The sequence below is a fragment of the Mustelus asterias genome, chromosome 18, assembly GCF_964213995.1.
Source record: "Mustelus asterias chromosome 18, sMusAst1.hap1.1, whole genome shotgun sequence".
NCBI classification, from domain to species: Eukaryota; Metazoa; Chordata; class Chondrichthyes; order Carcharhiniformes; family Triakidae; genus Mustelus; species Mustelus asterias.
In genome coordinates, this window is record NC_135818.1 from 23,793,672 (window position 1) to 23,810,264 (window position 16,593).

At 43.6% G+C, this 16,593-nt stretch overlaps 1 protein-coding gene across 11 annotated transcripts in view; it reads right to left on the reverse strand.

Moving 5' to 3' along the window:
* LOC144507009 (calpain-3-like) overlaps positions 1–16,593 on the reverse strand; it is a 132,234-nt gene that overhangs the window by 21,679 nt on the left and 93,962 nt on the right. For 10 of the 11 annotated variants that reach the window (XM_078233533.1, XM_078233531.1, XM_078233530.1 and 7 more), the window contains 4 exons: positions 12,139–12,228; positions 10,692–10,769; positions 7,973–8,030; positions 190–251 (listed from right to left, as the gene is read on the reverse strand). In XM_078233533.1, coding sequence (XP_078089659.1) covers positions 190–251; positions 7,973–8,030; positions 10,692–10,769; positions 12,139–12,228 — 288 coding nt within the window. The remainder of the gene's footprint in view (positions 1–189; positions 252–7,972; positions 8,031–10,691; positions 10,770–12,138; positions 12,229–16,593) is intronic. The other variant, XM_078233535.1, reaches the window with a different exon arrangement.

The following is a 16,593-nucleotide window of genomic DNA, read 5'->3' on the forward strand; positions in this document are numbered from 1 at the left end:
CAGCCTGTAGCCAACTATCTCAATATAGACCAAGAATCTAGAGCAGAAAATTGTGGAAATGCACTGTTCCCCTCAGCCTTTTGCAGAGTCAATGACAAACATCGAACCAACTTGCATCACTGAAACCTGGCACTCAGTTGGGTCTGGAGTAAAGGTAAAGACTTCAGATTATTGACAATGAAAGGATACATCCATGAGGGCAACCATACTGCGACAAGACTCGAGAGTGAACCCTTCAGTTTTCAACTTGTCTGTGAGGAGAAAGAATACTAATATTCAAAATCACAGTATCACATGTCAAAAGAAAAAACATTTTAAATATTGTGTATAGGAAAGGATGGAAGGGGAAAAGGAAAGGAAATTATCTCCTACTGCATTAGGAATGCCAGCCTTTTCTCACATACTTTGGGGCATTCCATTAACCATATGGATAATAGTGACAATCTGCAACACAGTCTGGGGATCCTATTAATCAGTGGGACCCGTACTAACAATCTTTCGCACAACAGAGGAGTCCCATTTGTGAATTGTATCAATTAAAGTTAAGTAATGTAGGCGAGGTCATTGATTGGATGGTTACTTGAACACAGACACTTACTGATACGAGAGTGGGAGCAGTCAGGAGATATATACTGGAAATATTTCACTCTAAATAAATGTATCCCAAGTAAAGACTGGCTTTGGTTTCATCCCTCACCAACTTTCTATCTGCAGTGTAACACCAATACTGTGCTAACAATCCCTCATACAGTTAAGGAGTTTCACTGGTCGGTTTTTACTGCACTGACAATCACTCACACAGTTCAGTGATCCTATTAATCAGTGTGTACTGCACTGACAATGTTTCATAGAGGGGCTCCTGCAATATCAGTAGCAACACACACACTTCTCGGCCTTGTGGCTAAGATCAAGCCCAAGATGGAGTGCAATGCCTTATCTTATCAGCTTGGATCTTTCTTGACGGGACCATGAATTGGATTCAATTGGATTTTGAATTTGGTTTTTGGAGCAAGCAAGGAATTGACGTGGGTTTGCCTGGTCCATTCTGAGCATTGGCTTTGTAACTTTAAGGATGGAGTAAACAATTTTAAAAAACACACACACAAAATAAAAAAATGTACACAAAAATATAATATAGAGACTTCTGAAGTAGAAAATAACCCACAGTGCTTCACTGAGGATTAGAGAGGCCATGGGAGATGGAAGATTTGAGGAACGCCAATGAGTCTGGGTAAGAAAGGCTATAAGAAGGAGAGATTAAGAGAGAATAGGGGGCAGGTGAATTCAGGAGAGAGACAGGGAGAGGAGCTGAGATGCAGATTGGAATCACTGAGCATGAATAATCAAAGTGCTGAAGGAGGAAGGGACAGCACAAGTCTTTGTGGCAAAATTGGGGTGTGGCTGGGGGTTGGGGGTGCAATACGACTTGAAGTGAAGTCCAATTCATCCATTCTCGTGGTGAACCCTGTTAATGTTTACCTCACAGTGGAGGAACAGATGTTGGAAGGATGAAACAAAGTCGTGGAGGCATGACGACAACACCTACAAGTACTTGGTACTTTTGGCAGATGTGGAACAATAGCAACACACTGTGGACTCCAGCAAGGGGAAAAAGCAGGAAGCAACAGCCATCCACTGCAGCTGCCAAGCTATCTAGATATCTTGGATTCTCCTCACCTCTGGGGTCATGCAAAAGCAGCCAACAGTGTGGGGGCAGCAGTACACGCCCTTCCTCCACTATAGCCAAATTCCTTAGTGTGGGTTTAGTTGTGAAGTCTGACCTGTAGACATACAACCCAGATCTATCATGGCAGGAAGAGAGTTAAATGACAGGTGCAGTCACACTGGAAGTCGCAGTCCTCAACAAGTGTAGGCAGTCATTAGATGATGATTAATTGGTGGAGATGCTTGGACGTAACATCAGCATCAGGCAATACAGCTGCCCTAAAGAGGGATGCATAACTGATTGGTTTTCACTGGAGGGGCTAATAAAAAGAGTCCTAAACAAAGCCTGCTTCTTATATTACTGTCGATAATACCACAGCTGGAAACAACTCAACCCAGTGGCACAGCATGGAATGCACCCTCCCAAAAACAGAACTTAGATGGGCAAGCCAGGTCTCCCATGTAGCTTACTAAAGAATCCCTAAACAGATTTTCTATGAAGGACTGTCTCAGGGGAAACAGCATCAAAGTGGTCAGTACAAATGATACAAGGGCACCCTAAAAAAGAGCTTTACAAATTTATATCTTGTAGATCAGCTCTATTGGGAAAACAGTGCAGCCAAACAACCCATGTGGAGGTAAGCTTGAAATTTGGTCCAACATACTTCAAGAGTCAATTTTACCAAACCCATAAGATCCAATGTGCCCAAAGGCCAGAGATGGTGCGGCTGCAGAAGTTCCTCCAAGCAGCAAAACACTAAACTGTCAGTCCTGTGGGCATCCAGGTTGATCTTATATTGGGCTCTGCAGGCTTGAGCATATTCACTTAAGAAAAACGACAAAGTCATTTACAGCTTATACATATTTGAAAACAAGGGGCCTATCACCATTGGTTCTGGGAGATGGGGATGCACAATAATTAGCAAAGATTTTAAAGCAGAAGTGGGAGGAATGGGACAAGGTTTTCAAAGAGGAAAGTGCCAGGATAGTGGAGGAAATCAAAGTGGAATTTGGTGATAAGGGCTACAGCATCACAACAATTGGTTATAGAAAGGCATTAGGAGGGGATAAATATGGATCACCACCCAAGACCCAAGAGCCAAACTGCAGTCAAAGCCACAATATAAATGCAACAGTCTACAATAAGTCAGGGATGGCAAGAATTTTGTTCAGAAGTGAATGGACATGCTGCAGAGAAAGGCATCAAGAGTCAATAATTGATCCACTGGTAGAATCCAAGGAAGCAATGGCGCCTGGGGTGTAGTGGACATACTGGGTGGGAAAATAACCAAGAGAGGAGGCCTCAAAAATTGGTGTTACTGCTTGCAAAAGAGGCAGCAACACATGCCTCATTGGACCTTCAGACAATCCTAAGAGACCCATGGGGGGTAGCTGCTGCCTTATCCAAAAGGTTTACATGCCAGGGGTAGTGACAGGGGAGCAGGAAGACAAAAGAGAAGGAATGGACTGAGTAGATGATGTAAGCCTAGAGTGAGGAAAATTACTCAGGTTGGCTAAGGCTACTGGAGAGACTTTAAACTAGAAAGGTTGGGGGCAGGGAATCGAAATGAGGGGACTGAGAGCGAGGAGGTTAGCTCGCAAATAGATAAGGAATGTAAACAGGGTAAGAGGGAGGTTAGACGAGTGATGGAGAAGGGAAGTGCTCAGGCTGAAGGTCTGAGATGTGTCTATTTTAATGCCAGGAGTGTAGTGAATAAAGTGGATGAGCTTAGAGCGTGGATTGCTGCTTCGAATTGTGATGTGGTGGCCATTACGGAGACTTGGATGTCTCAGGGACAGGACTGGGTGCTTCAGGTGCCGGGTTTTAGATGTTTCAGGAAGGACAGGGAGGGAGGCAAGAGAGGGGGGGGAGTGGCACTGTTGATCAGGGATAGTGTCACGGCTGTAGAGAAGGTGGACGCCGTGGAGGGATTGACTACGGAGTCTCTGTGGGTGGAGGTTAGGAACAGGAAGGGGTCGGTAACGTTGCTGGGTGTTTTCTATAGGCCGCCCAATAGTAACAGAGATGTTGAGGAGCAGATGGGGAAACAGATCCTGGAGAGATGTAGGAATAACAGAGTTGTCGTGATGGGAAATTTTAATTTCCCAAACATAGATTGGAATATCCCTAGGGCTAGGGGTTTGGATGGAGAGGAGTTTGTTAGGTGTGTCCAGGAGAGTTTCCTGACACAGTATGTGGATAAGCCTACTAGAGGAGAGGCTGTACTTGATCTGGTGCTGGCTAATGAACCTGGACAGGTGGAGGATCTCTCGGTGGGTGAGCATCTTGGGGATAGCGATCATAATTCTATCTCCTTCACGATAGCATTGGAAAGAGATAGGATCAGGCAGGCTAGGAAAGTGTTTCTCTGGAGTAAAGGGAAATACAGTGTCATCAGGGAGGAAATTAGAAGGGTAAATTGGAAGGAGGCATTCTTGGGGAAAAGTACCGAAGGAAAGTGGAGGATTTTCAAGGAATGTTTGTCTGGAGCTCTGCATGACAACGTTCCGATGAGACAGGGGGGTGTTGGTAGGGTACGGGAACCGTGGTGCACGAAGGTTGTGATGAACCTGGTGAATAAGAAAAGAGAGGCGTACAGAAGGTTCAGAGAGCTAGGAGGTGTTAAGGATTTAGAGGAGTATACGGGATGTAGGAAGGAGCTTAAGAAGGAAATTAGGAGAGCGAGAAGGGGTCATGAGAAGGCCTTGGCGGGTAAGATTAAGGAGAATCCCAAGGCTTTCTACAAATATGTCAAGAGTAAAAGGATGAGATGTGAAGGCATAGGACCCTTAAAAGGTGAAGGGGGAAAAGTTTGTGCGGAACCGTTAGAAATGGCGGAGCTGCTTAATGAATACTTTACCTCGGTATTCACGGTGGAAAGGGATCTGGGTGGTTGTACTGCTGGTTTGCGGTGGACAGAAAGGATCGAGCATGTGGACATAAAGAAAGAGGATGTGTTGGAACTATTGAATGGCATCAAGGTTGGTAAGTCGCCGGGACCGGATGGGATGTACCCCAGGTTACTGTGGGAGGCGAGGGAGGAGATTGCGGAGCCTTTGGCGATGATCTTTGCATCGTCGATGGAGACGGGAGAGGTTCCGGAGGATTGGAGGATTGCAGATGTGGTCCCTATATTCAAGAAAGGGAACAGGGACAGCCCGGGAAATTACCGACCGGTGAGTCTAACCTCAGTGGTTGGTAAGTTGATGGAGAGGATCCTGAGAGACAGGATTTATGATCATCTAGAGAAGTTTAGTATGATCAAAAGTAGTCAGCACGGCTTTGTCAAGGGCAGGTCGTGCCTTACGAGCCTGGTTGAGTTCTTTGAAAATGTGACCAAACACATTGACGAAGGAAGAGCGGTGGATGTGGTCTATATGGACTTCAGCAAGGCATTCGATAAGGTCCCCCATGCAAGACTTCTTGAGAAAGTGAGAGGGCATGGGATCCAAGGGGCTGTTGCCTTGTGGATCCAGAACTGGCTTGCCTGCAGAAGGCAGAGAGTGGCTGTGGAGGGGTCTTTCTCTGCATGGAGGTCAGTGACCAGTGGAGTGCCCCAGGGATCTGTTCTGGGACCCTTGCTGTTTGTCATTTTCATAAATGACCTGGATGAGGAAGTGGAGGGATGGGTTGGTAAGTTTGCTGACGACACCAAGGTAGGTGGTGTTGTGGATAGTTTGGAGGGATGTCAGAAGTTGCAGCGAGACATAGATAGAATGCAAGACTGGGCGGAGAAGTGGCAGATGGACTTCAACCCGGATAAGTGTGTGGTGATCCATTTTGGCAGATCCAATGGGATGAAGCAGCAGTATAATATGAAGGGTACCATTCTTAGCAGTGTAGAGGATCAGAAGGACCTTGGGGTCCGGGTCCATAGGACTCTTAAATCGGCCTCGCAGGTGGAGGATGCGGTCAAGAAGGCGTACTGGCCTTCATTAATCGAGGGATTGAGTTTAGGAGTCGGGAGATAATGCTGCAGCTTTATAGGACCCTGGTTAGACCCTACTTGGAGTACTGCGCGCAGTTCTGGTCACCCCATTACAGGAAAGATGTTGAAGCCATTGAAAGGGTGCAGAGGAGATTTACAAGGATGTTGCCTGGATTGGGGGGCATGCCTTATGAGGATAGGTTGAGGGAGCTTGGTCTCTTCTCCCTGGAGAGACGAAGGATGAGAGGTGACCTGATAGAGGTTTACAAGATGTTGAGAGGTCTGGATAGGGTAGACTCTCAGAGGCTATTTCCAAGGGCTGAAATGGTTGCTACGAGAGGACACAGGTTTAAGGTGCTGGGGGGTAGGTACAGAGGAGATGTCAGGGGTAAGTTTTTCACTCAGAGGGTGGTGGGTGAGTGGAATCGGCTGACGTCGGTGGTGGTGGAGGCAAACTCGTTGGGGTCTTTTAAGAGACTTCTGGATGAGTACATGGGATTTAATGGGGTTGAGGGCTATAGATAGGCCTAGAGGTGGGGATGTGATCGGCGCAACTTGTGGGCCGAAGGGCCTGTTTGTGCTGTGGCTTTCTATGTTCTATGTTCTATGCCCAGTCTACAAAAAGCAGGACAAATAAAATCAGGCCATTTATCGCTATTTCAATTTATTGTCAATCAGCGAAGTGATGGAAGATGGTGTTGACAGGTTATTAAGTGACTCGTAGTCAGCAATAACCTGCTCACTTAAGCTCAGTTTGGGTTCTGCCAGGACCATTCAACTCCAGACCTCACTCTAGCCTTGATCCAAACATGGACAAAGGAGCTCAATTCCAGAGTGAGGTAAGAGTGACTGCCCTTGACATCAAGGCAGCATTTGACGAAGTGTGATAGTAAGCAGCCCGAGCAAAATTGAAGTCAATTCAAATTAAGGGGGAAACTATCCACTGGTTAGAGTCATACCTGGAAAATGGTTGTGGTTGATGGAGGCCCATCAGCTCAGTCCCACAACATCGCTGCATGAATTCCTCGGGGTAGCGTCCTAGGCCCAACCATCTTCATCAATGACCTTCCCTCCAGCATAGGTTAAAAGTGAGAATGTTTGCTGATTGTACAATGTTCAGTAACATTCGCAACTCCTCAGTGATTGTGGCCATCTATGCCCGCTTGAGCAAGACCTGGACAACGTTCAGGCTTGGGCTGATAAGTGACAAATAATTTAACATTTGCACCACACAAATGCCAGACAATGACCATTTGAACAAGAGAGAATTTAATCATTCTCCCTAGCAAGTTTATTTCTTTCAAGTATCCATCCAATTCCCTTTTCAAATCATTGATTGTTCCCACTACCAGTGCCCTCATTTACAGCAAGTTCCAGGGACATTATTGTTCATCACGTATAAAAGTTCTTCCTCATATTCATGACCATTTTCCAGGTATGACTCTAAAGGACAACATCCTTTGCCCAAAATCCTAATTCTGTGCCTCCTAGTCCTTGTACCATCAGCTAATGGGAGCCATTTTTCCTTGTCTACCCCTATCTAAGCCTTTCATAATCTTGTGCACTTCTAGCAAAATGACCACCTTCTGTGCTATAAATTACTCTATGACCACTGACCAGAAACATAACTGGACAACCATACTACGACTATAAGAGCAGACCAGGGACTGGGAACTCTGTAGAGAGTAACTTATCTCGTAACTGTTCACAGCCACCATCTGCAGAGTATAAGTCAGGAGTGCGATGAAATACTCTCCACTTGCCTGGGTGGCTGCACCTCCAACAAAACTCATAAGCTCAACACCATTCAGGACAAAACAGTTTGCTTGATTGGCACCTGATTCACCACCTTAAACATTCATTCCCTCCATCACCATTGTGCCTTGGCAGCAGTTTGTACCATCAGGAAGGAACATTGCAGCAACTCACCAAGGCATCTTCAATGGCACCTTCCAAACCTACAGTCTCCATCACCTAGAACAACAAGGGTAGCAGATGGATGGGAACACCACAACCTTCAAGTTTCTGTTTAAGTCTCACATCATCCATATATTGCTGTTCTTTCACTGTTAGGGTATCAAATCCTGGAACTCTTCTCTAATAACTCAGTGGATATACCTACACTACATGGACTCCAGTGGTTCAAGAAGGCTGCTTGCTACTCCTTCTCAAGGGCAGTTCAGCATGGTTAATAAATACTGATCTTGACAGCGATGCTCACATCTCATGGATGAACTTCTTAAAATGTCACCAAGAGCAGTGTGCGGATGAGATAAAGGACAACCTCCAGAGGTAATAGTGCAGGTGCTGGGCATTATCTCACTCAACCTTCCTGTAATGATGAGGTTTAGTGTTAAGTTTGTTTAATTGATACTTACATTTTTTAACAACACGGTTTAGGATATTCCTCATTTCAGATGCAGTGATCTGCATATCCTGTGATGAACAAGATAAAACATTTAAATTTTATGATAATCTTGCCCCAGAGTTTGCCTTTCCTCCACTTTAACACAACAGCATTTGTTGTTACTCTGACAACTGTCTCTTAGGCTTGTCAAAGTAATCAAAAATATTCATTTAGCACCTTTTGCTACATTTGGTGGGGATATCCTATAATTCCATCCAGGCGAGCACTTGAATCACCTGACAACAGGAATGTCACAATTAGTATCAGCAACTGATGCCAGGATCCTCTTCCTGCATCCCTTTAAAATTGTACCATTAATTATTATCTTTCCACCTTATACATATCAAATACATCTTTTCATATTTCTGTGTTAAAATTAAATTATTAGCAATCACCTGTCTGTATCCTCCTTAACTTTGTCACTATTTGCAACATTTCTGAGTTTTGTATAATTTGCAAACTTAGAAATTATGCCCTACAAAACAAAGTTCAGGACACAAATATATATCAAAAAGAGCAATGGTCCTCGTACAAATCTCTAAGGAACATCACTGTATATTTCCCTCCTGTTGTAAAAACAATGTTCACCACTACCATCTGCTTTCTGACCTTTAGCTTTTGTTTTTTATCCATGCTACCGATGGGCTTCAATTTTGCTAATATGTCATTTGTGTAGTACTTTATCAAACACTTTTTGAAATTGCATATTCCTTACTTCAACTACATTTCTTTCATCAATCCTCTCTCTTAATGCATCACAGAATTTAATCAGGTTTATCAAGTATGATTTTCCTTAAACAATTCTGTACTAGTTTGTACTTATAAATTAATATTTTCCCAACTAATTTTGTCATGGAAATTTTGGCTTTCAAATTTCCCCACCACTGGCATTAGGCTGACTGGGGTCTGTAGTTGCCATGTTTATCAATCTCCTCTTTATTGAATAAGCGGTGTGATATTAGCAATCACCAGCTGTCCTCTGGCATCACTCCTATTTTGGGAACTGATTTTTGTCCTGAGATGAAAGAAATACGCCCAACTCATCCAATCAGCATCAGAACTAAACAAAAACTAATCACTTACTTTAATACAGCTGAAAGGGTCAGATATCTGATCCACAATGCAGAAGAACTCCCCCAGTGCAGAAATCCATGCAGTAAACAGTGAAGAGAAGCAGAACAGAAGCTGACTCAAGGTTATTTAAATGTCCAGTGTGAATGCTACTGAATGGATGTGGATGAATGTTACTGAATGGGTGAATGGATGAATGGATGGTATGGTAATATGGTTAGATGAGTGAGGTAAGTGGGTAGGATCAATGAGGTAAGTAAGTAGATGATAGGTGAGTGAGGTAGTAGGTGGGTAGAGTCACAGGGTGGCAGGTGACAGAGCGGTAGGTGAATAGGGTGGTGAAGTGGCAGGTTGATAGGGTTGTAAGGTAGCAGGTGGGTGAGGTGGGAAGTGGGCAGGATGATAGGAAGGCAAGAGACGTAGGATGAGAGGAGACCTGATAGAGGTATATAAGATGTTGAGAGGCATAGATCGGGTGGACACTCAGAGGCTTTTTCCCAGGGTGGAAATGGCTGCTACGAGAGGACACAGGTTTAAGGTGCTGGGTGGTAGGTACAGGGGAGGTGTTAGGGGGAAGTTTTTCACACAGAGGGACGTGGGCGAGTAGAATCGGCTGCTGTCAGTGGTGGTGGAGGCAAACTCAATAGGGTCTTTTAAGAGACTCCTGGATGAGTACATGGGACTTAATAGGATGGAGGGTTATAGGTAGGCCTAAAAGGTAGGGATATGTTTGGCACAACTTGTGGGGCCGAAGGGCCTGTTTTGTGCTGTAGTTTTTCTATGTTTCTATGTTCTATGTAGGCGAGGTGGTACATGGGTGGGCAGCATTAGGGTAGGGTGGTAGGTGGGTTTAAAGTGCGTAATGTGGTAGTGTAGCAGGATGTTAAGGTGGCAGATGGGTAGCATGGCAGGTGGGTAGACTGACTTGTGGTTAAGGTGGTAGGTAGGTAGATGGCAGATGGGTGAGGTGGGTAGGTGGGTCAGATTATTCAGGTCAGATTGTGGGGTTAGTCAGGTCTGGTCTAGGGGAATGTGGTGTGGTCAGACCTGGTCAGGAGGTAATCCGATCAGGTCGGGTAGTGGAGTCAGATGGTGGGGGCTAGTCAGGTAAGGTTGGGGGGCAGTTGAGGTGTGGTGACCCAGTGTGAGTGATTGACTCACAATTGCATAATTACCCAGGAGTTAGATTAGGATTTTTCTGTCCAACATTTCCTGGTAACTATGTCAAAAAGTGAGTACATCGGAGCTGTCCGAAGTCTCTGATTCTATTTCAGAGGGTCTCTGGAACAGCCCATTAGAAGTTCAAACTTCGAGTATTTCCCATGGAGGCAGTGCACGAGGACTTCCATGGGATCCTGACACACATCTTGGCTTATATATCATAGAAACATAGAAGATAGGAGCAGGAGGAGGCCAATTGGCCCTTCGAGCCTGCTCCGCCATTCATTACGATCATGGCTGATCGTCCAACTCAATAGTTTAATCCTGCTTTTTCCCCATAATCTTTGATCCCGATATATCGGTCCCTGACAATCTGGTGACCGGAAGGTCTGCATCAATATTTCCAAACTCCCAACTTCACTGGAAAGAAATTGGTAACAAGAGTCAATAATACTTACATCTCCTGCAATCTGTTCAAAAATACAGCGGAATTGCAGGTCCTCCTCACTCTCCTCCCTGGCTGTTGTTGCTGAAGGCTAACCGTGGAAGAAATTAAATCAAAGATTAAACAGTTGTTGATGCAACGAGAATGGGTCTCTTAGCATCTTAGAAAAGGCATTTGTGTAAAAAGTCAATTGAGAAAAGTCTAAAACATCAAAGCCAAATTCAAAACAACTAGCATAAGCAATAAAGCTATTTTTGTGACGAGCTTGCAGTACGTCTTGTCAACAGGCCTCTGGTGGCTGCTTCTCTAGAAGACTTTTGATGTTCAGCTTTGGAAAATGCCGATGGGCAACATTTCAACAGGACTCTCAACCCCACATAAGGCCAATGATAATTCTGTCCAATAGATTTTATGAAGCATTAACTTAAGCATCAGGAAGCACATTTATAATCTGGCATAAAACATCCCTTGCAGTGTAAGACTGCCTCAGTTAATGTTCCAAACAAACCAAAATTCATGCTCACTTCAGCTGCTCACATAATTCCACTGTCTATGAAAATCCAGGTGATGCTGTACATCAGCCTCAAGTCACTGTTTATTCTGCACACGGACAGTTTACTTGGCTCAAAGTTAAAGTATAAACAAGGATGTTGCTTCTTTTCCAACATGCACAAGCAGGACTGCCCTAGCTGCACACTCTGAATTTCCTAATTTGTTCATTGCAATTCACCTGTCCACTCAGAATAGAAGATGAAATGGGCGTTTCTATTCATTTCTGACTCTGGTAAATCCAGAAGTAAGGACTGAGGGACAAGATATCACTTCTAAATGGGGAGAAGCACCATAAAAATCTCCTTTGTCAAGCTGGCCTCAGAATCAGGATATTTAATTAAGAAATTCTGGCAATAGTCCTTGAAATGTTTTAATTTAATTGCACTTTGTATTTGAATGTGAATATTTCTCTCCAGAAGTCGGGTCCTGTTACTGAGACAGTCTCTCTCCAGACATCAGATCCTTTTAGTAAGACTATCTCTCTTTCTAGGTCTCTGGTCCTGTTCGCGAGGCTCTCTCTCACTATGAAATGGGTCCTGTTACTGAGACTGTCTCTCTAGGAGTCTGAACCTATTAGTGAGATTAATCTATTTGCAGCCCTATTTCCTTCCCATTTCTCAAGCACCTTCTAGTTCTCTGCCAGTGATGCATTCCTAGTTGCATTAGGAAATCCCCATATTCAGTCGGGACAGATTTTGATCCTTACAGGAAGCTCAGAGACATGGTGTAACCCTGATGCTCTTGAACTCTGTCATACTTTGACCTTTTTCCATTCAGACGCATCAAAATTTTAAGTGTCAGCATCTGTCTGCTATTTAAGGACCCTTCTGAATGGGAAAGAGCAGTGCAGAGCATATTCACCGAGGTCAGGCTATCACAATCCAAGCCATGCTAGTACATGGAAAAACCTTTGTCTTTTTCTTCTCTTCCACTTTTTTCTCCTTTTCCATCTCCGAGTCTACAGTGTCCTTAGTTCTATCAGAAACAAAGATGATTGGCTAGAGGAAAGAGGGAGTGATTAGAAATGATGAAACAGAGAGTGGTGGAGATGCAGAATGGGTTTGACAGGTGCCTTGAAGGTACAATTACTCAAGTTCCACTCAGTTGGCTCCACAGAATGGGCCATATGGAGCAGTAAAGTTCCAGTTTGGTCAATTTGTGTTAAGCTGGCTGGTCTCAGCCAGGCCGCACTACAGTTGACCATTGCTGAGTTAGGAGAGGGGAATATTGTCCCCACAGTCACTGTCTAAACTCACTTTGGCAAAGTAGTGAAAGGTATCTGATAACAGCAAGACCTGAACCACAGAAAATAGAAAGAAGTACAGATGGAAAGAAAAATGTCAGATAAAATGAAGTGAACATAAGGTACATTTATTTGTTTAATTTATAGATTACTACATTTCATTTCAGGAATAGCTTTCTTTGAGGCAGGGGAAGGATTGAACACTTTTAATGTATTTGTGGAGCTTTTCACTCCTCACACATCCCTACATTCAGCTACGAGGTCTCTCCCTCGTAGGACAGAAGTTATGTTCTAGAACTGCACACATTGCTTAATATCAACAACCCGAGGTCCATTACATGACTGCTTTAGAGGAAATAACACTTGACAAAAAAGTAAGGATGCAATGTGTTACGTGAAGAGGAAGATATTATAGATGATGTTTTATAAGGAGGTGCATGGAATAAAGAAAGATATTTACAAGTCTTCACTGTAAGCAGAGAATTAACCATTAATTGAATTACATTAAAGTAACTCCCAGCAGCAATGTGAAATTGTAAATGGTTTTACCAGTGGTTCTATAGTCATGTCCATACTGCCTCAGGTCTCCATTCTTGGTCCTCTCCCATGCATCACGAATACATTGTCCCTTGTTGATTACAACTGGAGGTGGGGGAGCGAGGGTGGTGTGTGTGTGGGTGGCGGGGGGGGCGGTCAGATGCCAAGTGCAGGCCTAAAACACCTGGCTCTGCCCCTCTGTCTCCTACATCAAGGCTGTCATTAGGCTCTTGCACTCCCTCCACCTTTAACCTTTCCTGCTCATTTTCAACAACTTGTTAAGGATCCTTGTTTTTCAATTCCCTGTCTCTTACTTGGTAACCATTATTTTCATTCCATTTGTCAAGCATTTTGATATGTCTTGATGTATGTGAGGAACCCTATAGGAACAGGAACTTGTGACATAAGAAAATAATCCATTATCAAAGTAATGTTACAAATAGGGGAACTATTATATTGTAGTTTCATAAGGAGGGGTATATTATAATGTAGTGTTGTTTAGAGGGGCCTGTTATGAATGAGGCAACACGAGGAAAGGGCAGGAGGGGGTCTGTTATAAAGTGGGTATATAAGGGTGTTATTAGGAAGGGACTCTAACAATGGAGGGAATTATCAAATAGGTCTATGCAATAAAGGGGATATTATCAGGTAGGTTCCTATTATAAAGGGACAGTTACGAGGAAGGGATGTGTTAGAGAAGGAACAAAATAAGGTCTTAATTTAACATATACACTGGAAAATAAATGATCCTTCAAGAAAACATCTGTAAAATCCAGATATCTAACACAAATTTAAGAAAGAAAAATACATAATTTTCTTCTAAGAGGGGTCCTGACCAACAACAGTCAACTGGAGCATTAAATCAGAATAAACAATCCTTTAAAGTGGAGTCACAGGTGGACAGAGTGGTGAAGAAGACATTCGGCATGCTTGGTTTCATCGGTCAGGACATTGAATACAGGAGTTGGGATGTCTTGTTGTAGTCGTACAAAACATTGGTAAGGCCACACTTGGAATACTGTGTGCAGTTCTGGTCACCCTATTATAGAAAGGATATTATTAAACTAGAAAGAGTGCAGAAAAGATTTACTGGGATGCTACCGGGATTTGATGGTTTGGGTTATAAGGAGAGGCTGGAGAGACTGGGGCTTTTTTCTCTGGAGCGTAGGAGGCTGAGGGGTGATCCTATAGAGGTCTATAAAATAATGAGGGGCACAGATCAGTTAGATAGTCAATATCTTTTCCCAAAAGTAGGGGAGTCTAAAACTAGAGGGCATGGGTTTAAGGTGAGAGGAGAGAAATACAAAAGTGTCCAGAGGGGCAATTTTTTCACACAGAGGGTGGTGAGTGTCTGGAACAAGCTGCCAGAGGTAGTAGTAGAGGTGGGTACAATTTTGTCTTTTAAAGAGCATTTAGATAGTTACATGGATAAGATGGGTATAGAGGGATATGGGCCAAATGCAGGCTATTGGGATTAGTTTAGGGATTTAAAAAAAAAGAGCGGCATGGACAAGTTGGGCCGAAGAGCCTGTTTCCATGCTGTAAACCTCTATGACTCTAATCCAAAACATGTCCACAACTCATTTCAAGGCAGGATAAAACTAACATTTAGCACATTTTCCTCCACTCTCTCCTGTATTGATCATGGAATGTAAGTTTGTGATTGCAGTTTTACTGGGAGTGAAAAGAATTAAAATTGTCCGATTGTTGTCGGTAACCACACAGATCTGTTTGGTCGAATTATCTGCAGACAATACCTGCCCAAAGTCTAACAGCTTGTTAGCAACCATCTAGGACTCCACATCCTAGCAATCTGGAACTGTGCACCACTCAGCGATAGTGCTGGAAATGTTTGTTGGGAAATGACAAGTCCAAAATTAGCCATGCCAGCCAGCATCAAGGGTGAGGTGTTTCTAGGAGGTGATGAGACAGTATGTTAATGCTGAATTTCCACCTGGTGTTGGGCAGAAATGAGATCCATGGTGTACTATTTGAATAGTCCATGGAATGGTATTTGAGGATGAAAATCTGTTAGTATTTTGACAGACTGGGGAAAAGTATCCCACATTTTGGGTTTTAGGTTATTTGAGGACAAGGGTCTTTGGGTTTCCAATCAAGCAAAGCAGTGCCTAGAGGCTGAAAAAGTGGGACAAAGGCCTGCGATATGATCAAAGAGGAAAGGAGAGACTTGCACTGGGCACAAGAAAGGCTTGTGAGCTTATAGTTAGGTTGAGGGAGCCTGTAAGTTAGGTGCTGGGAGCAAGGGGCCATGGGAACATGAGTAGGCCATTAAGTCTGTTCCGCCATTAGGTGAGATCATGATTAAGGTATGAACTAGTTTCACATACCTGCCTTAACCCCATGCTCCTGAATATCTTTGGTTAACAAATATCTATCAATCTTAAATTTAAAATTAACAGTTGACCTAACATCAACAGCCATTTATGAAAGAGATTTCCAAACTACTGCCACCGTCTGTACATAAAAGATTTTAACTTAAATCCTGACAGGGTCTGTAAACTGACAGCTGGGAATGACTGTTACAAGGGTCAATATTTCAGTGAGTAGGATTCTTTATATGAGAGGTCTGTAGATAGTCTAGAACAAGAAAATAAGCCTTCCTTGCAAACACTTACACCATGGACTGACAAAAGTCTCATGAACTCCAGGATTGGTTCATCTGGACCACCCAGTAGGACAGACTCATTGAAACATGCAGATTGGGTGTGAAATAGGCATAAGTCACAAACTATTAAGTTAGTCTCCATATTGGATACAGTGTAGTAAATCTTGACTCCATCATTACAAAATGGGTGATAACGAGTTGATAGGCAATCTTACATCCCTCTCAAATGTTAAGTTCCATCACAATCACTAATTTTATACTATTGCAGAAAGTCAAGATTTATCCCACTATGTTGAGAGACAAAGTACAGTCAACGCAGCCTGAGTTACTCTGGTCAGTGGACATACAGTCTACCTTGCACATAAGCACAGTCCATCAGTTGAGTATTGGACATACACCTTGAATGGAACTTCACACAGCAGACACAGGGAGAACATGCAAACTCCACACAGGCAGTGACCGAAGTCAGGATCGAACCGGGTCCCTGGCGCTGTGAGGCAGCAATGCTAACCACTGTGCCACCGTGTCGCCCCATGTTCACGCATAGGGAGGCGGAGTAGGCCTTGCTGCACCCCATACTTTAATCCTGAACATAATTAAATACTGGAGACACATTTGTCCAAGCATTATTGTGGAGGAAGACCCTCATTCCTAAATGTGCTTCGTTGGTGCTTTTGAGTCAAAGGTGTCTTTCCCACTTCTGACGTGGCACCCTCATCACCTGATTTTCTATGCCCTTTCATCATCAACTGACAGCATTACTCTCTGAATGAGCCAAAATTGTCCAAGAGCTTTCAGACACCAAACACTAACAAAGCATAACAAACATTCAATAGCAGAGCTCACATACCTGCAGCTGAACCGGCAGAAGATGATTGGACAGAGGGGAAAGAAAGATTATTCACTCGGATCATAGAAGAAATAAAAATAATAGTAGGAAAACGATGAGCAAGCTAC